The sequence below is a fragment of the Pipistrellus kuhlii genome, unplaced genomic scaffold (genome assembly GCF_014108245.1).
Source record: "Pipistrellus kuhlii isolate mPipKuh1 unplaced genomic scaffold, mPipKuh1.p scaffold_m20_p_14, whole genome shotgun sequence".
Lineage (NCBI taxonomy): Eukaryota > Metazoa > Chordata > Mammalia > Chiroptera > Vespertilionidae > Pipistrellus > Pipistrellus kuhlii.
Window position 1 is genome coordinate 14,424,829 of NW_023425449.1, and position 20,763 is coordinate 14,445,591.

General features: G+C 34.6%; 1 protein-coding gene across 2 annotated transcripts in view; it reads right to left on the reverse strand.

Annotated features, from left to right (window-relative positions):
- Positions 1–6,886: 6,886 nt before the first annotated feature.
- Positions 6,887–20,763, reverse strand: part of EIF3E (eukaryotic translation initiation factor 3 subunit E) — a 36,136-nt gene continuing 22,259 nt past the window's right edge. For both annotated transcript variants that reach the window (XM_036436788.2, XM_036436787.2), the window contains 6 exons: positions 16,665–16,791; positions 15,731–15,832; positions 14,342–14,451; positions 8,384–8,486; positions 7,950–8,084; positions 6,887–6,942 (listed from right to left, as the gene is read on the reverse strand). In XM_036436788.2, the coding sequence (XP_036292681.1) occupies positions 6,904–6,942; positions 7,950–8,084; positions 8,384–8,486; positions 14,342–14,451; positions 15,731–15,832; positions 16,665–16,791 (616 nt within the window). In that variant the 3' untranslated portion in view covers positions 6,887–6,903. The remainder of the gene's footprint in view (positions 6,943–7,949; positions 8,085–8,383; positions 8,487–14,341; positions 14,452–15,730; positions 15,833–16,664; positions 16,792–20,763) is intronic.

Below are 20,763 nucleotides of genomic sequence, written 5' to 3' on the forward strand. Positions count from 1 at the left end.
AATTTCTTATTTTGTTTTTTTAATAAACCTTTATTGTTCAGATTATTATTATACTTGTTCCTCTTCCCTCCCCCCCCCCCCATAACTCCCCTCCACCTGGTTCCCACTCCTCCCTCTGCTCTTACCCACCCCCCACTGTCCTCATCGGTACATGTACGATTTTTGTCCAGTCTCTTCCCACACCCCCCACATCCCTTTCCCCTCAAGGATTATCAATGCACTCCCGTTCATTGGATCCACAGTAGGCTGGCAAACAACACAAGTTCAAAATATTGTGAATTGAGTCAATAATTTTGTATAACTTCCAGCTGTTTTCCTGACCACTGAAAGTAAAAAGGAAGAAAAACATCTGAAATCATTGGTATATGTACCTGCCTCTCTCTGTTTTTACTTGCATTACCAAGAAAGAGCCAAGACCAAGAGAAAGATAAAGTTTGAAACTTTTCATAAATTGCCGTAACACGTTTTTAACAAATATTCAAATGACCTAACCATTATAACAGTACTTCATACTTATAAGTCTGTTTTCACATACAATAGTACTTGTATTATGTTTGCGTGTCTGCATCTCAGACATCAACTGTGAACTCATGAAGAGAAGGACTGTGGCAGCTTTTTGCTTGTGTCTAATCTCAAGAAGCCAGGCACACAAAACAGTTAATATTGCCATTAGACAGATTTGGAATCAGAGAATAAGAAACACATAATTTTGTCCAAGATCATCTGATCATAACAGGATGAAAATTAAGGTTTTTGGACAAGTACATTTACTTATCAACCTTTCCCCTTCAAGTCCATGTTTTTTTTTCCATTATACCATTTTGAACAAGATTCATTTATTCAATGATTTAATCTAATATGATCCAGGCATTAGGAATTCAATAATAAACAGACCAGATGTCATTCATAAACAAATGAAGATGACAGTCTAGGACAAACATTAGTCAACTAATTATAAAATTAACAATGCAATTACAAGTGGGGTAAATAATACAAGAGAGACTGACACTGTAATAGAGGAATGTAGCCCTGTCTAGAGGTAAGGACAACTTTTCCTTCAGGAAGAAAATGTCAAGATTTCCTTGGTAACTGAGTTGAGTTCTGGAGTATAAATAACATAAATTAGAAGTGCTAGTTTATACATGGGAAGTGGGATTAAAGGGGGAAAAAAATTAATCCTCAGGTAGTGGAAACAGCATTGTAAATATCAGAGGATGGATTGTGGCTCTTTAAGGCAATTTTCAAATGTGGATCGATACCAATTAATGGTATTACAATTACATAGAATAAAAAATAGATATCACCACATAAAGTAAGGGTGAGTATTGTTTTACAAACTTTGTAACAGTTGAATGTATTTATTTTTATAGTATTGGGTCATGATGCAAAACATTTTTCTTACTCTGTAGCAGTCAAAATAGCTTAAAGCCACTGTTTTAAAGGACTAAGAGATCATTGGAGCCCTAGATTGGCATAAAATGAAGCTGATGCTACAAGCCGATAATAGGTAATGAGAACTATGTTGAGAATTTAGTCTTTAGTCTTTAAGCTAAGCATAATGAAAAGCCATCTAAAGATTTTAAATGGGAGAAAAAATGGTAAAATTTAAACTTGAAAAGATTAACTCTGTTGTATGGAAAATAGGTGAGAATTAGGAATCAAGAATAGTTAAAAAGAGAATAATTCAAAAGCTATTGTACAGTGATGGTTAATAATTTGGGCAAGAATGTTGCAGGATAGATTCAAAGCACAAAATATAAAATAAGTTTAAAGAATACAAGTGCACACTGAAACTTTATATACATATATATATATATATATATATATATATATATATATATATATTAAAAGTTTCAATGATGAATAGCAAAAAACTACAACCAAGATTACTCTACCCAGCAAAGCTATCATTCAGAATTGAAGGTCAGATGAAGAGCTTCACAGATAAGAAAAGCTGAAGGAGTTCACCACCACCAAACCAGTATTATATAAAATCCTGAAAGGTATTCTTTCAGAAGAGGAAGAAGAAAAAGGTAAAGATAAAAATTATGAACAACAAATACATATCAACAAGTGAATCTAAAAATCAAGTGAATAAAAAGTCTGATGAACAGAATAAACTGGTGAATATAATAGAATCAGGGGCACAGAACGGGAGTGCATTGATAATCCTTGGGGGGAAAGGGATGTGGGGGGTGTGGGAAGAGACTGGACAAAAATCGTACACCTACCGATGAGGACAGTGGGGGGTGGGTAAGAGCAGAGGGAGGAGTGGGAACCAGGTGGAGGGGAGTTATGGGGGGGGGGGGAGGGAAGAGGAACAAGTATAATAATAATCTGAACAATAAAGGTTTATTAAAAAAACAAAATAAGAAATTCAATGGACAGTTAACAGCAAATTAAGACACAGTAGAAGAGATCTTTAATGAACTAGAAGACAGATATCAAGGAATTACCCTAAATGAAATGCAGCACAGATGACAGAGATAACAAACATATGACAAGGAATAAGGTTTTTCTGGAATAGAAACTCAAAAATCTGAGAACCAAAAAGAAATATCCAAAGAAATAATTTTCTAGATATTTTTGGACATAGAAGGTCCAGTGACTTACAAACAGTATTCATTTTTTGAAAATTCACTTACATATATATTGTAGTGACACTGCAGAACAACAATGAAAAGAAAATCCTAAAAGTAACCTGAGAAAAAAAAGTCTAATGACAAAAGGAATAAACAAGAAAAAAATTATACAAAATGTCAAAATATTAAGGTTGCAATATAAAGGACAGATTATGGGGGGGGAAAAATAACTGTCTAGGAAGATGATAGCAGTAACAGCCTTCCTCATATTATTGACAGAGATATTAATTTTAAGACTTTAAAATACACGTTGAAATTTATAGAGTGACCTCTATAAGAATAAAAATACAATGTTTAGATGCCTAACTAGTTGGAGAGAAAAATGGAACCATAAGGGGTAAAAATCCAAATTGGAAAAGTAGAAAACTCATGATGATAGAAATAACCCATATGTTAGTCATCATAAAAAGAAAAAATAAATTTATCTCTCTAGTTAACAGAAACATGACAATCAGACTGGTTCCTAAAATTCCAGACAAGCAAGAAGATAAAAACACCGTATTCATAAACACTTAAATAAATTATGGTATAAGTCAGACTATGAAGAAGTGAAAAAGAATTAACTAAAGCCAAATACACCAACATGAATAAGTCAACATGGATGAATCTCAGTGTCTAGAAAAGCAAGGCAGCATATCAAGTACGAATTCAACTAAATACATGTCAAAAACATGCAAAACCGAACATTTTTTTAGGAATACATATATCGGAAAAAACCACAAATACGAGTGAAAGAATTAACACAAAAATCATGGTAGTGGTTACTTCCAGGGGAAAAGAGGAAAATAAGATTAGTGAGAGGCCCACAAGCTCTTCTAAAGCACTAGGACCATTCTATTTCTTAAGCCAGTAGCAGGCAGGAGGAACTGAGTAAATAGGTATTGGTTTTATTTTTTCATTCTTTTGTATATCTCCCATTTTAAAAAACATAATCACAAATGCTTGTGAATGCATAAAATCTTTTTAAAGAGAGACAACTCTTTAATGTAATGTTCATGAACTCTTCTTGGATGTGTCCCAGACCTATAAAAAGCTGCTGTCACTTGGGTTCTCACTATGTAATGGGGAAAACACACACACACGCAAAAGAAAATAATCTATGCTCTCTACATTTTACTGGGACAGTTTACCTGTTATCAAACTTTAAAAATGCCTATTACTGATGAACAAAATGTTGGCAACATGTAAAAATGGCTATTCTTTGTTTTTGTAATCCTCACCCAAAAATATGATCCTATTGATTTCAGAAACGGCAAGAAACACTGATGTGAGAAATATCAATCGGTTGCCTTCCATATGAGCTGGACCGGGGATCGAACCTGCAACCCAGGTATATGCCTGATTGGGATTTGAACCAGTTATCTTTTGGTACACGATGTAGCCCCAACTGAGACACCTGGCTAGGGCTGGCCATTAGTTTAGTTTTTTTTCTGATTGATACTAGTAAGTCATACTGCATTATCTTTCAAAGACCAGCAGTATGTGAAAAGCACAAAGTGGTAGAAGGAGCAAACATTAATTATGCATATAATGGAAAACCTAAAAGGAGCTGAGCATAAAAAGAAAAACAATAAGATAGTCATCAGTTTTGTTTCAATACTTTGGTGTTCTTTATTTTTGTATGTGTGTGAAGCAACTAGTATCCAATGGTAAATACTAATAGACTTAGTTTTGTGGATCAAGATCCTCATTTACAACTTAGTAAACAGATATCCCTTCACCTATTGTAAATTTAGTGCTGAAGAATTTATGTGAGGGGCAGTGTGATAAAACTGAAAAGGCATTTCCAATTCCATGCTTAAACATTAACTAGATATGACCTTAAGTAATCATCTGAGTATGCTTTCTCATTAGTATACAAATATTAGCACAAAAATTTCAGTTTTCCAGGTACTCAAATGCTTGATTCCTTAGGGTTGTTTAGATATATAGATGTGAAAATGCCTACCACAGTAAAGAATATTACCTTCCTATCACTCCTGTGATTTTTACTAGTTCACTAAGGCATATTAAATAACTGTTGGACTTGCTTTTAACTACTATTATCATGTAGAAATCTTTGCTATTAATGTAGCTTGGTTGAGCTATATATAATCTTAAGATAAAAAGTGAGGATTAATGATGTCTTTTAGAACTTTTTGCCCTTGGGTCACTGATAGAGGAAACGGGCATTTTAACATTCATCCCATTTCTACATATCCTGAGTAATATATGCAATTTTATATAGTTTTATGTAACTATAGATCTATTTCTTATATATCTATACTTTTGATCCATGGAATTAGATCCTACACATGAAGGATTTGTTTCCAAGTAGTTACTGACCATTTTGTACTACAAATGATCCTCTACACTGGGGTTTTCACAATACTGGTTAGAGATGTATAAAAAAGTCGCATTTGGCTTACCTTGACCAGTAATCCTCCCATTAGCTTTAGCTTTGGACTACAGTTGAGAACTACACTGCAAACCAGAGGTCTGAAACCACATCACCTGGGCCAAATCAAACCTGTATTCTCTAAACTTAACTGAATGTTGAGGAATCAGATGTCAAATAAAATAATATCCATATATCTTTTATCTCCATACCATGCCTTGAAAGCAGAAACAAATTTGTTATGGGACTGGGTTTTAATTCAACAAAGAGAAAAATCAAACCACTTATGTGTAAAGGAGACTCAACCAGGACATTATAATCACACTAGAGGCCCGATGCATAAAGATTCATGTGAGAATGGGCCTTCCTTCCCCTGGCTGCTGGCAGTGCCTTTATTCCATGCCTGCATCGTCACTATGACTACCTCATGACAATGCAAGCCTCCTGCCCCACTCCCAGAGTATGCAAATTAACCCATATTTATTGGCTGGTGGGCGTCTCAAAGGTATGGTCAATTAGCATGTTATTCTTTTATCAGGTAGATGTTAAATACCTTAGGCTTGCAATAAACTGTGTGCATTGTTTAAAATATTCAAGGAGGCATTTATAAAACTCAGCTTGTGTCTTGGCCAGGTGGCTATTTTGGAAGGTCATTTCATACACCAGAAGTTGCAGGTTCAATTCTTTTCCAGGGCACATGTCTAGGTTGCATGTTTGATCCCCAGTTGGAGCACATACAGGGGGCAGCTGATTTATGCTTTTCACTCACACTGATGTCTCCCTCTCTCTCTCTCAAATAAACAGAAACATAACCTCAGCGAGGATTTTAAAAAATTCAACTTTTACTATTTAGTCTTTTTAAAAATATATATATTTTATTGCTTTTTTTACAGAGAGGAAGGGAGAGGGAGAGTTAGAAACATCAATGAGAGAAATATCCACCAGCTGCCTCCTGCACACCCAGTATCGGGGATGTGCCAGCAACCAAGGCACATGCCCTCGACTGGAATCGAACCTGAGACCTTTCAGTCCGCAGGCCGAGGCTCTATCCACTGAGCCAAACCGGCTTTGGCCTAGTTGGTCTTTGTAGCTGCTCAGTGAATGACTAGGTAGCCACTTTAAGAAACAGTAGCTTTATATGTCACAGCCCCCAAATACCCTTCAACAGACACATGGTTAAACAATGTGGTACATCAATACCAGGGAATACAATTTAGTAATACAAAGGAACAAACTACTGATGTGTCTGACAGCTTGAATAGATTTCAAGGGCATTATGATGAGTAAGAAAGCTAATCTCAAAGGTGACATTGTACAACTCCATTTCTGTAATATTCTTGTAATGACGAAATTATAGATTGAGAACAAATTAGTGGTTGCCAGGAATTAGCATGTACGTGTGACTACAAAGAGGTAGCGTGAAAGAGATCTTCACAATGTTTGAGCTATGCACACACTTTGCACAAATATCAGTATCCTGGTTGATATTATGATATGATATACTATACTATACTATACTAATGCTATGCTATGCTATGCTATGCTATGCTATGCTATGCTATGCTATGCTATCCTATCCTATCCTACCCTGGTTGATATTATAACATAAATGGAAAATATTGGGGGAAACTAGGTTTAGGTTACAGGGGCTCTCTTTGTAATGGTTTTGCAACTTCCTGTGAATCTACAATTGTTTCAAAATAAAACATTAAGAAACACATATTCTTGTATACACAAGGAAGTTCACAAGATAATAAAACACAGCCAATTTTATTCAAATTCTCCGAAATGTATACTCAATATGTTGTTTCTGCAATGTATGCCACCCTTTATACAGTGGCTTTATTATCTTCACTTTATAGCTTTGTTTTTCTTTACAGTTCTTCAGTAGAAGCCAGAGTCTTGAGTTGCCCAGTTAGGAGCCTAAAATATAAAAAAAGAAAGATTAAAAAAGGAAGCAATTTTTGAAAAAATTTAGAAAAAGTGATACTAGCATTTCCTTTTCGCACTATTCCTGCCAAAGCACTTCCTAAGATTTTAACAACCTTTGCAATTGTTAAATGTCAGATGTTCCACTTAGAACAAAATATATCGAAATACCATGTGATATTTTTGACCAATTAATTATGAAGTATAACAATGACAATATCAACAATATTATACAATCAAATTGATCCCAAATCATACAAAAAATCTGTTACATAAAAGATATTTTTCAAGCTCAGTTATTCTATACACTTGGTTGGAATAGGCATTGACAATAATATCCTAATTCATCCTTCTCTTTTTAAGGACTTCTAAGGACACAAACCTGTTACTAAACTTCAACTAACTGAGCTCCTTGAATGTTCCAAAGCTGCTTCCTAAAAACTTCCCACTCTCCACTGACACATAAACACAATGGCTAGAGTTAAAAGTGGTTTAGAATGCCAAAATTCAAAGCCATGCAAGTTGTTTTAATGTCTAATATGTAGGATCTCTATCAAAAAGGGGAATATATTTTTTTACAAAGTTAAATCTGATAAAATCAAATTTTAAAAGATTAACAGATAATAAAATCAACATTTTACAGAAGTTTCTTTAGATTTAAAAAAAATAAATTTCAAGCACTTAAAAGAGGGGTATACATATGACTTATAACCTTCTACTATTAAAATTATGTGTTGAAAACCCTGAGGAAATGAAGTCACGCAGGAAGAGTAAAAGGAAACTTAATTTTTTTTTAACTTTCCCTAACAAATGCATGTAATACATCTAAGAAAAATTCTTTTCCACTTAGTAATTTCTTAAACAAAATGTTCATACCCGCAACAAACAGAAATGCAAAATCAGATACAACTGATATTACGATGTTCTCAAAGTAAGTCCATTTAACAATTATGTTACATTATTGCTAAGTCCTATACAAAACAAAAATGTGTGGTTCTTACCTCTGACCTACTATTCTGATTAAGTTTCTTCTCAATATTCATGGCCAACATCTGACTTCTAAATGAAAGGCTTTTGGTCTTTTCAATCACTTGCTGATAGGGTGAGACTGCATTGTTACCCATAACCACATGACCCTAAAATAAGACAAAGGAAAATTGATCCTGTAATATTAATAACCATTTCCCAGGTATGTCACAAGCATGACATGACAAAATTAAGTAACTGTTTCCCATAATTTTTATGTACCAGAGAGATGACAATATTTACCCCCAAAAGTGAATAAGTTGCTGTTGCATTCAAAGAACTATTATACATTAAAACAAAATAAATTCTTGATAGAATTAAGTGTCCTAATGAATATTCAGGAAAAAGTATAAAGTAACCAGCAACTGCTATCTATTGTAGTTAAGTGGACAGTTAGCTTAATACTCACTAATTTGGAATCAATCTTGGCATCCAGTCTTGCATTTCTAATCAAATTGACAATCCACCTTTCTGCTTCTTCTGGAGTCATGTTCAGCTTATCTGCCAACATACTAATTAAAACAAAAAAGTAAAAAAAAACACATTGAGTATAAAAACTTAGCTTTAAGCACATAGTCTTTGACCCACACTCTGCAAACAGATTTTTAGGTGTTCATGGGTTACCTTCTCATAAATGGCTGTTTCCCTGTAATTGTTTCTATGTTAGGTAGAGCCGTTTTGTCTCCTGGAATTGGTAGAAGGGCCATGTACAATAACTGTTCTGTATGGCCCAGTGCCACAGCCTCTCCAGTCACCTGAACTGGGCACTCTAGGTGTACTTTGCCCATGTGGGCTATGTGCACAGTCTTATTGTAGTTGAGCCTTGACTGGTGTCACCGGAAAGAATTGGCCTTCAGGTCAACTGCCTGTGAGGACCAGTGTTGTCTACAATGGCTATGCAGGTGACATTCCCATGGAGCAGGTCTTCCTTCAGTGGGGCTTTGATGTTCACTGAGTCTGTCCCTTGAGTGCGTTGCTTGTGGATATATAGAGTTATAATCTGGTCTGGTCTGAGCTGTCCACCAGGTCACTGGCTCTGGGACCTACCGGCAGGTACAAAGCCAGCCCCTGCCTGAGCCACTCAGCAGGAGCTTCAGAGAAGTCTACAAATGGCTGATCTCTTCAGTAAAGATTTTGTATCAGTATGTATTGTGCTAGGAAGTGCCCAGGTGAGGCCCAGCTGTGAGGTAAGGCAGGTCAGTGCTAGTGCTAGGTCTTGGGTCTCTTACTTATTGATAGGAGTGGGGCATGCTGACACTGGCTGCTACTTGTGTAAGATATTTTGGCAAAGTCTGAAGGCTGAACCAGGACAGGCCATTCATATGGAAAAGCAGCTACAAACAGCTTAGGTGGGAGTACAATTGGATGAAACAGGGTCTCAGGGAATCGCCACGGTGGGTGGTGTGAACAGTGTAGACCACACTGATGGAAAGTCAAATAAAGCTGCCAGTCAGCTCTGCAATGGGGAAGATATCAGAACAGGAAATGACCCCTGTGAGCACCCCTGTCTGGGAGCAAACTGCCCCCAAGTTCCTTCCTTGATGCCAGACTGTCCAGTTCATCCTGTATGTCCCTGGCTTCCCCTAAAGCTGTCATCTGGCACTGGAGCTCAGAGGAGTTGGGACCGTGAAAGTTTGTGTGAGGGCACTTGAAGAATACTTGGGACTCCAGCAGCTTCCATGTCACTCAGCCACAATCCCTGCTGGTTTTTATAGCCTAAATTTATGGGGACTTCTCTTCCAATCTCTGGAACCCTATGCTGAGTCTGGTATGGGACTGGGACCCCCTACTTCTGATGGGAGGCCTTGGAGATATTCCTCCCGATTAAAGAAATGCCACACGTGTGTGCTGGACCAGCCTGTTCCATGCCTCCAACCCTCCTACTAGTCTCACTGTGCTTTCATTTTTACTTCTCTAGTTGTAGACTTTCATTCAGCCAGCTTTCAGGCACTTCTGAATGATGGTTGTTCTGTAATTTTGATGTGGTTGTGGGAAGCGGTGAGTACTGGCGTTTAACTATGCCACCAACTTGGCTCTCTTCAGTAAAGATTTTGTATCAGTATTCTAACATGCATCACCAGTATGCATCCGACTGGTCCCACCCTCTATCACTTGAGATATTATCTGGTTCTTTGTCATCTCTACTCCATCTTCCTTTTCTTTCTTTTACCTCAAATGGGCAATAATAGTGAAGTTGGAGCTTTATGTCTACATTTTTCAATGCCATGTGATCTTGTTGTGGAATGTAACAATAAAGTAAAGATTTAAAAATAAAAATGTAATATCCTATTAAAGCTTAAAAAGCAAAAAGTTGACAAACTATTTTATGCCATACTTATCTTGTATTATTTAAAATTCTGTTTATCAATAGCTAAATAACACATATCAAAATGCAGAATTTCTGAGAAATATTATCTAATTCAATACGGATAGATTTTAAACAAAAATAACTTCCAAATTATTTAGATTACACTAAATATCTCAACCTTGTATATACGTAGTAGAATAGGCATTTAAATGTTATATATAAATCCCCTTTTTAAAGTATGCTTTTTATTGATTTGAGAGAGAGAGGAAGGGAGAGGAAGACAGAAACATCAATATTTCAAGAAAAAACAATTTTAATTATAATATTACCAAAACTTTACTAATATAGTATAATGAGGAGAAAGAAATTTGAGAAATGATAACTGTTGTGTGACAACTGAAAATTTTCATTTTTCCAACATCTCATTAGTAAAAAAATAATTATTTTATAGTTAATGAAGAAATGCAATAATGACTTTTGAAACTATTTTATCTGCATATACAAGTGTATCTTTCAATTTCTCCCTAATATTAGGAAGTATAATTATGAATATAAATTGCTATTTGGTAGTAACAACTTTAAAAAACATATTAAGATTAAAAAATGTTAATAAAATAAGCAAAGAAGAAATGACTTCAAGGAAATGCAAAAGCAGTTGGCAAATATTTTGTGAAAAGTCAAAACTAACCTCTATAGGGAAATTATATTAATGTATGTGCCAACATGTTTATCACACACGTTCAAATTATTACTTCCATACTTTTGTTTTTATCTACAATTGAAAACGGGTCCAAGAATTATTCTAGAACAGCTTTTAAATTTCAGAGACACACCATATCTAATAAACTATTCAGCTATACTAGATTAAATCCCACCACAGTAATCTTTTTTGACATACGTTGTTGCATATTTTATGGTAAACAGATTCATAACTTAGCCAAAAATGTTTAAACAACCCAAATAAAAAGAAAATATTATCACTGAAAGAAAAAAAAGATTTCTGGACCTTAAACAAGAAAAATTATTGAATGAGAGAAGGTATATCCCAATAATACCTCCAATTAAAGGTTTAATATCCCAAATATATAAGAAACTCAAACACCAAACCCCCAAACAATTCGACTAAAAAATAGGTAGAAAACCTAAATAGCCATTTCTCCAAAGAGGACATACAAAAAGACAATCAGCACCACTAATCACCATGGAAATAAAAATTAAAACCACAATGAGATATATATCACCTCATACCTGTCAGAACAGCTATCATTAATAGATCAACAAATAAATGCTGGGAAGGATGTGGAGAAAAAGAAACCCTTGTGCACTGTTGGTGGGAATGCAGATTAGTGCAGCCACTGCAGAAAACAGCATGGAGGGCCCTCAAAAATTAAATAATCATATAACCCAGTCATCTTAATTCCTGGTATTTATCCAAAGAAATCCAAAACACAAAAACCTATGTGCATGCCTATATTCCTGCAGCATTATTTATGATAGCCAAGATATGGAAGCAACCAAAGATTCCAACAGATGAATGAATAGAAATGTGGTTATATACAACAGTATAGAATTTGGCCATAAAAAAATAAAATCTTAACATTTGCAACAACATGGGTGGACCTGGAGGGTCATTATGTTAAGTGAAATAATACAGAGAAAGACAAATATTGTATGATTTCACTTATATATGCAATCTAAGAAGAAGAAAAAGAAAAAAAAGGAACCAAAATGTAACAAACTCAGACACAAAGAAGAAATTGGTAGTTACCAGACAGGCTGGGGGTTGTGGGAACGGGTGTAAAAGGTGAAGAGGTTAAGAAGTACAATTTGACAGTTATGAAATAGTCACAGGAATGTAAAGTACAGCATAGAAAAATATAGCCAGTAATATAGTAACTAGGTATGGTGCTGTGCAGGCACTAGATTTGTCAGAGTGATCACTTCATAAGGTATATACATTTCTAATCACTATGCTGCACACCTGAAACTAATATAATATTCATTGCCAACCGTAATTAAAAAATAAAATGAAAACCACAAAAAACTAGCCTGGGCAGTTTTCTCAGTAGTTAAGAGTGTGGGCCTGCCAACCAAAGGGTCTGGGCTTGATTCCCAGTCAAAGGCACATACCTCGGTTGCAGGTTTGATCTCTGCTCCCGTCTGGGGAGAGTGCAGCAGGCAACCAGACTGTCTCTCTCACATGGATGCTTCTCTCTCTCCCCTCTCCTTCTCCCTCCCTTCCACACCCTCTAAAAATCAACAGAAAAAATATCCTCGGGTGAGGATTAAAATAAAATAAATACATACATAAATAAAATAATAAAAAATAAAAAACGACACCGAGTCTGGACAGCATGGCTGAGTGTCAACCTATGAACCAGGAGGTCACGATTCAATTCTCAGTCAGGGCACAGGCCCGTGTTGCAGGCTTGATCCCCAGTGTGGGGCGTGCAGGAGGCAGCCAATCAATGCTTCCCTCTCATCATTGATGTTTTTATCTCTCTCTTCCTCCTGAAATCAAGCAAAATATATTTTTTAGAAAAATTCTTAGGTAATGATAGTGTCACATAAAGTTTATTGAATCAGTCCCATTATATTATTTTATTTGAGCTACATATCTCAAATGAGTAGATAGGACAAATACTGTTATCAACTTTACTGGTAAGGATAGTAAACTGAATTATAAGCAGCACAATAATGAATACAAAGCCCCAGAGTTAATAAAAAGAACTAAAACTGGAAAAAAAAGATTCTTATTCATGGTACTCTCAAAGTATTGTGTTATGGACAAAAATATGAACTCACTAATACTAAGGAAAGAAATGTATTCATTCAATATTTATGAGTATCTACACTGTACAAAGTTAATATAGTGGGTGCTAAAGACATATAAAAAAAAAAAATCTGCTTTAAAAAAACCAAAAAACCCCAAACATCCAAGTGATCAAATTCTAATTAAATATGGGGAAATTTCAACAAGGGGAATAAAAATATTAGCATCCCTCTTTCACAAATCTAATTATAAATCTTTTTTTAAAAAGCAGGGGGAAAAAAAAAAAGCAACACTAGCATTCTGGGATCTATTTATTGTCCAGCAGAGTCCCACATATCTCAACCACAACATATTAGAATGTACAACTATTCTTTAAGAGAATCAGATTTTTTTTTTTAAGTATAGATATGCTAGTTACAGTACAATACTAAAAAACCTGAAGTCAAAGCTTCAATTTCCATAGGAAAAGCCCCATGATCACACTATATTTGTAGCGCTGAATAACCACTTCAATGACAACCCACTAAAATTAGGCAAGCAAGTATGGATGCCTTAGCAAAAACAAAAGTCACTAAAAGAAAAACTTTGGTCTACACACAATTCCCAAGAGGCAAACATTAAAGTAGTAAGTTTTAAAATATTGTGGAGAATCTACTGTTTGACTTCATCTGTGGCCAAAGGGCACTGATTATTTTTCAAGTTCTAATACATAAAATTAGTTTCTAATAGGTTATGTAAGTTTCACATTCTCCCTCCCCAATACTTTTCTCACACAATAGAGAACATTTCAACTAAAATTCACCATAATTTTTTCCATGTTTCAACATTTTAAGATGTCATTGGAGTTTACTATATAAGAATTCAAATATATAATCAAATAAAACAAACTCAATTAACTGAAATGATTACCAAATGTAGTCTTTCAAGAATATTTCCGATTTACTAAGAGCTAAATCCTTATTTGAACTGCTGAAAACCACTCTAAAACTATATTCTTCTCTTTTCTTCCTAATAGTAGTCTTTTAAAAAAGTAACTGATAAATAACATTGCCTTGAACTTATCATTTTAAAAAATCACGTTGTGCCAAAGCAGAAGCTAAAGATAGTTTTGAGTCTCTAAACCCAGAATTCAAACAAAAGTTAGTTTTTAATAAACCTCTATCAGACTGTATCCTTTTTCTTTTAAAGCAAAAGGAAATAGAATCCTATTAAGTGTACTTTACAATAAATGGAAATTTATAGAGATTTAAAAGTATAAAATACAAATTAAATCAGGATGTTCTTACTTAATGCTGATACACTGGTGGATGCGACAAAACGTCTCAAATATGAAGAGACGAGCATTTTCAATAAAATCCTCAAGACAAGCCACCAAGAAGAAGTCATTTACAAGCACCTGTGTATAAAATGAAAAAGAAAAAAAAATTAAAAATTTAATGAACAACATTGTGTGTGTTAGTCCTTGTTCCATTTCACTAGAATTCTCTCATCTATGATCACAAGTTCTACACAACACTTTCTATCACACTATACTAAGCTGCTAATAATATAAGTTAAACAAGTAAATGCTATGAGAAAAAGACATAAAGAACTGCAATGTTTCCTTGTCCCAGTGATGATTTGAACAATATATGACAAATTAGTTTTGTGTTGTCCATTATCCTACATAAATGCCCTACAGATAGCGTATCTTTTCCAGTTATTTCAAATCGTTATGAGTGAAGCAAAGATAAGCATATTTTTATGATAGTAAATAGATAGTAAATCTAAAACGGAAAAAAATTCAAGGGTCATATCATAATGAAGAGAACATTTTAATAGCAACCAAGTTCTCTTCTGTCTTAGCAAGCCCTAGATACTTAATATAACAGATATATACAAATATTTAATAATGCCATATGATGTTAATAATATTGATGACTATATGAACACATATTACACTAGATTATAATTTAAATTTTGTCCTAAGTTTGAAAATCACCTCGGAAGGTATATTTACATGATAATTTTCTCTTTTTTTTATAGGAATCTTAGTCCTTCAACATATTTTTGTGCTAATATTTGGGTTCAAAAATGAAATTGACATATAGTAATTTGTGGATTTGGTAAATGCATTTAATAGGTAAATTCTTAGTTTAATTTGTTAAACCTTCAAAACTAACAATTAAAAGAAAAAACAACATACACATAAACCTAACTCTTTCACTTGCTCTGAAGGTACTTTAGTTTCCAATAACCAAGAGAAGACAGTGTGGTTATAAAAATCACACTTTTAGCTTGAATGATTTATAGCAAATGTTAAATATATCAAATGTGAAATTTCTAAAAATAGGCCTACTTACAAAACAAATTAGGAATCATAGTTGTGATATGCAATTCCAAACAACCTTGCCCACAGATATTAAATATTTCACATATTTACTTATTCAGGATAAGACATGTGAATTTATAATACACCCAATGTTTAACAAGCTGTCCTAACTAAAAGGATACACACATGGCAACAACATTAAAAATGTTTTTTTATCCCAGAACATTTCTAAAAAAAATATGCCACTTTAAGATTAATATACATTCCTGATAGAATTACTTTAATAAAACACTATAAGGTTAATTATTATAATATATAAAAATTTAAGAATGCTATTAATTTATAAGTAAAAATTCATACTTACAGATTCACATTCTCTCAGCTTTTTCTGAGCCCCATCAAAGTCAAAGTTAACATATAAACATTCAACAAACTCTGTAATTGGGTCTTTATATGTGTAAGACTCCTGTAAAATAAAGTCAAAGGTCAAACTGGATCTAATTCAACATTGTTTGGTAGATTGCCCCTAGGCTATCCCAATCTTCCTATTTTCTCCTCCGTTCCCATTAATTTCCAGCAAATTACCTAGTATTTATCTTCTCAAAGCAATTGCTTGTATCCTGGTTCCAGGCCATACCTTTAGCTTTTAATGCTTTCCAGACCAAGTTCTAAGTTCTCTAAATTCTCATCCTAGAACCATTCCAAAAGCTTTCAAATTCCTCTGGAGCCAAAAGTATTCCTTAATAAACAGTGATGAACTTACCCAAGGATAACAATATTTATACCCTACTGAAGGGGAAATTGTATTTTTAAATTTAATTTATTCTTATATCAAATAAATATTTAGATTCTTTTCTAACCCAGTGATTGCTGAGAAGCTCACTACATGAACAAGTAGAGCCACAGCTTTTAACAACTTGGAAACTATTACTGTATTCAATGTAAAGGCCATTACTCTGGAATTATACAGACAGTGACCTCCCAACAAACAGTTCTAGGCTCCAGATCTTTCACTCTTTGCAATAAGAGAAACATTAATATACAGTGTATATTAAATATCCACCTAGCAGAGAACAGTATCATTCATACCACATCAGGCTTAAGTATATCTTGAGCTTAAAGATAGTAAATATCCACTTGGATTCCTGGGCTCTTCTCCATGTATCCTTTCCTCCTATTTTTAAAATGTCTTTACCTTAAGAAGAATAGTACTTGGGGGGGGGGGGGGGGGGGGAATGGCTAAACCTAAAGTTCAGGCATATTAAAAAAAAAAAATCAATAGAGATCTAAGTTTTTACCTGTTGAATAACTTTGACTAGATCTTTTAGCACCTGCCGGCGTTTTCGAACATCTTTGTTTGTTATGACTGCTGTAGTTAAATAGCGAAGAATATGTGGACACATGGTCTGAATTGCATTAAGATACCTAAGGTAAAAATATAAAGGCTATTTAATATTAATAACTTACCTAGTTTTTCTAGACCTATAATCATATATTAAGTGCTTAAAAGGAAACCCTCAAACCGCCCATTAGATTATATTGTTTAAGCAATCCAAGATTACAAACACTATAAGAATGAATACTATAAAGGCCATCTTCACCAAGGAAATGCCAGCTGATATTCCCCAATTTGAAGACTTAAAAGATAAATAATCCTATTATCACTATTGAGGAAAAGGTATTTTGGAAGACCCTATATATGCCATCAGTCTATTTCAAAAGACTGAGCAATGATTTTCAGTTATTCACCTAGTAGAACAAATGTGTGAAAAATTTCTGCACGCAAATTACTCATCATAATCAGAAAAACAGGCATTTACACAAATTAAAATGTTCAGGAAATGAAAGACTGGAAACTAAGTATCTCTGAGTGTGCAACACTATGACAAGCTTAGAAATATTTGTCAGTAGCCCTGGCTGGCTTGGCTTGGTGGATAGAGCATGAGCCTGCGGACTGAATGGTCCTGGGATCGATTCCGGCTGGGGGCAACGTGCCTGGATTGCAGGCTCGATCCCCGGTAGGGGGTGTGCAGGAAGCAGCCAATCAATGATTCTCTCTCATCTTTGATGTTTCTATCTTTCTCCCTCTCCCTCCCTCTGAGAACAATAAAGAAAAAGAAATATTTGTCAGTAAAGCCCATTCCTCTTAGCTGAATATTCTAGCCCCAAAGTACCCATCCAGCTCCAGCTCCCACCAAACCATCACTGCCTGCTTCCTGCTTTCCTTACTTACATTACACCTCACTCCACATGGATTGCTCTCACAAATACAAAACTCTGAAACTTAAATTCTAGCCATCCCTTAAGGTCAAGCTCAGATGCCTGATCTTCCAAGTTGCCCTAGACTGTAATATTAATAAATCTTTATATATTTTATTGTAGATTCCCCATAAAATGTTGTTTGAACTCTTTAGAGGACCCTAGAATCTGACAATAACTTAAAATAATATCTAGTTCTACTGCCCTTTAAATTCCCTCCAAACAAGACAGGGTGTAAAGGGAATTAACACTTACTCAAGAATAAAATCGTTTCCAGGAAAAGATAACTCAAATCAGCTAAAAGGTTTATTATCTGAAAAATTAAGGCTGAGATTCAGGCAAAAAAATTTTAAACTACACTATTGGTTCAGAACAATTGTTAGTCTCTATACAATTGCCAGAGATTTCATGTACAAGTTCAGGAAAGCATGATTGCTGTTCTTAGTATTAGTTTTGAAGTAGGTAATTTTAGTAGGCACTTAGGGAACTCATTCATAAATTTATTTATACAGTATTACAAAAACTTTAAGTTCATTGTATATGACATTAAACATTTATTTCTACTTTTCCTAACTTTATTATTGTACCACAAAGATATTAAATTTTTTTTTTTTTTTTTGAGGATGAGTTCCTTGGGAAATCATCTCCCTCTTTCTGTGAGTACTTAGGAGAGGTTAGCAAAATGCATATTAAGTGCCAGAAAATGAAGACTTTAGGGTTTGCAGGCCAAGAGAGCAAATTTGAGAACATTATGCGGGTACTTATATAAAAAGAAAAAAAAGTAAATCTCCAAAGTATTTTATTGAAAAATAAAAAATATAATAGTTTAGTAGCAAATTTTTAAATAATAGGTCTAATGAGAAGAATTAAATTTCTTTATTGAGGATAACTTTATTTAATTGGGTTCAAAAGTTAGAGACTCCTATCATGAAAATTTATTGCAACTGTTGATCTGTTAATGATGATCCGTATGACATAAATTAAAAATGTTTTTCAAGAACATCAGTACCACCAAATATGGCTATCAATGAACAAACATGTGCTTTTAATTTAGCATATTCATAACTTGGCAAAGATTTGCACAATTCTGCTAAATTCTTCTTTTGATATTTCCTTCTAGTATATCATTATATGGCAAATGAATCACTTCCAATTCAACTGCAGTTAATTGAATTTTGAAATATGGAAATTTCCTTTTGTAATGAAAATGAGGCCTAAAACTTTCTGGAATTGTATTTTGGGCTCAAAAACCGTATCTGCTGAAATTTTGTGTGGGAATGAAGGTCTTATTTCTTATTTTTTTTTAATTTTAAATGTATTTTTATTGATTTCAGAAAGGGAGAGGGAGAAACATCAATGATGAGAGAGAATCATTGATTGGTTGCCTCCTGTATGTTCCCCACTAAGGTTGAACCCACAACCCAGGCATGTGCCCTTGACCAGAATTAAACCCGGGATCTTTCAGTCTGCAGGCCAACGCTTTATCCACTGAGCCAAACCATTTAAGGCTCATTTTCTTTTAACTTTTGAAAGAAGAAAAACTATAAAGTGGCTAGACATGTGTTAATAGTCATAAAAACGACTATCCTATATAAAAAAGCCTAATATGCTAAGTGTCTGGTCGTCTGTTCAACCAACCAAAGCCTAATATGCTAATGATATGCTAAGGCCACTCAACTGCACACTATGAGGTGCACTGACCCCAAGGGGGAAGATGCTCCAACCAGTAATTTAGCTTGCTATGGGGTCCGGGCCTATAGGGACTGAGCGAGACAGGCCAGCTATGTCCTGAAGCCCTCCCCCGCACAGTCTCTCCCTGGCTGGCCAACCTCCAGTGTCCCTCTCCGGCCCGATAAGAGTTTCTCAACCTAGCCTGCACCCTCTCTCAATCCTGGCCTTTCTGGGGAAATATTGGGAAGCCAGTTTTGGCCCTTTCCCACAGGCCAGGCCCATGGACCCCACTAGTACACAAAATCTGTGCACTTAACCTCTAGTTACTGGTGCCGTATAAGTACTATTTCACTTTGTAATTTTAGGTTGAATTTAATAACATTATCTAGGCTATAACAAAAATTAATTTACAGAGCCATTCAGGGCATGATAATAGTGATTAAGTATTTTTCTTATTTAATATCTCACCTCAAGCTCAAAAACATCACAAATTGTCATTGTGAAGCCATCCAATTGCTGTATAGTAGGGAAAAAATCAAGATATTCTATTTCTGACAAAAATTCATAGATTGGTAACAGTTAACTCCATGAGAGTAAATAAGCTCACTGTGGCACCAATTGGTTCAATAAAACACCACAGATTCAAGTATTTTCCACAAAGTACATGGTGATAAATAATGCAATCAATAATCATAAGCTCTGAATACCTCACAAATTTTATGAATTTGATCAACTAAGCCTTTTCTTTTCCATACATATTTACCAACAAAAGTTTTAGCACAACTTAGCCAATTCCATTTCAGGCTGTAGTTAATTAGTATTCTCTTAAAAACATTATACTATGATTAAACTAAAATATCACCTATAATTGTTCCACACACTATCATAGAGACATGTTCTTCAGCCACTCCACCAGATTCTTCAAATTAACAACAAAACCATATTGGTAATATCCACTGACTCATCAAGAGCCAAGGAAAACCACTAAAATCATATGCATTGTTTTTTAATTGAGTGCTGATGTTGCTCCCAATATCTTCAACACTGAAACTGTTCTCAGCAAAGGCTAATAATTTTAAACTTGTTTATTTTTTCTAGACATATTTCTTTAGCTGCCGCAATTGAACATGAAACAGAATCACCATTGGAAAATGGCTTTCTTTTGACTAACAAAGAGCTGTGCAGAAATTTACTTTGGTTAAAGCCTCATTTTCATTAATTTTTGTGAGGAGGAAATTCTGCTGATACTGTTTTAAATTTCCCAATTTTTCTGACAGTTGCTTTGCTGTCAGTGGGAATGTTATAATGAGTGCTTACAGTCTAGTAATGTGGATGTATATAGTATTCTTGTAGCATACCTACAGGGCAAATTCAATGCTTTGCTTTTTTATTTGAGACAAAATAATTCCTACCCCACTGTGCCATAAAAGCACATTTGAAGTCCACTTTTCTTGCTTTGACAGGATG